Raw genomic sequence first — 287 nt, forward strand, 5'->3', positions numbered from 1 at the left:
ATGACAGTCAGATGTAAAGGAATGAAAAAGGGTATAAAGCATTTTGCTCTAATATGATTACATTTATTTTTTTTCGAATAAAACAAATTTAATACTTAAGCAATAAAGGCAAGGACTAGAGAAAAACAACATTTAGGGAGAGGTATAAAGGCCAGATGGTCTTCCTCCAGAACTGATCTGGAAACCTCCCGCACCTCCATTAACTCCAACACCAACACCGGCTCCATTAACACTACCAAATGCATTTACACCACCAAGACCACTACCTGCGGGTCCTCCGACAATTC

The 287-nt window shown here is 39.4% G+C and overlaps 1 protein-coding gene across 1 annotated transcript in view; it reads right to left on the bottom strand.

Moving 5' to 3' along the window:
* Window positions 1–90: 90 nt before the first annotated feature.
* Window positions 91–287, bottom strand: part of LOC119587287 — a 1,854-nt gene continuing 1,657 nt past the window's right edge. The window contains exon 3 of the mRNA XM_037936039.1: window positions 91–287. This exon is cut by the window's right edge and continues 622 nt beyond it. Coding sequence (XP_037791967.1) covers window positions 133–287 — 155 coding nt within the window. The 3' untranslated portion in view covers window positions 91–132.

The sequence above is a fragment of the Penaeus monodon genome, chromosome 22, assembly GCF_015228065.2.
Source record: "Penaeus monodon isolate SGIC_2016 chromosome 22, NSTDA_Pmon_1, whole genome shotgun sequence".
Taxonomy (NCBI): domain Eukaryota; kingdom Metazoa; phylum Arthropoda; class Malacostraca; order Decapoda; family Penaeidae; genus Penaeus; species Penaeus monodon.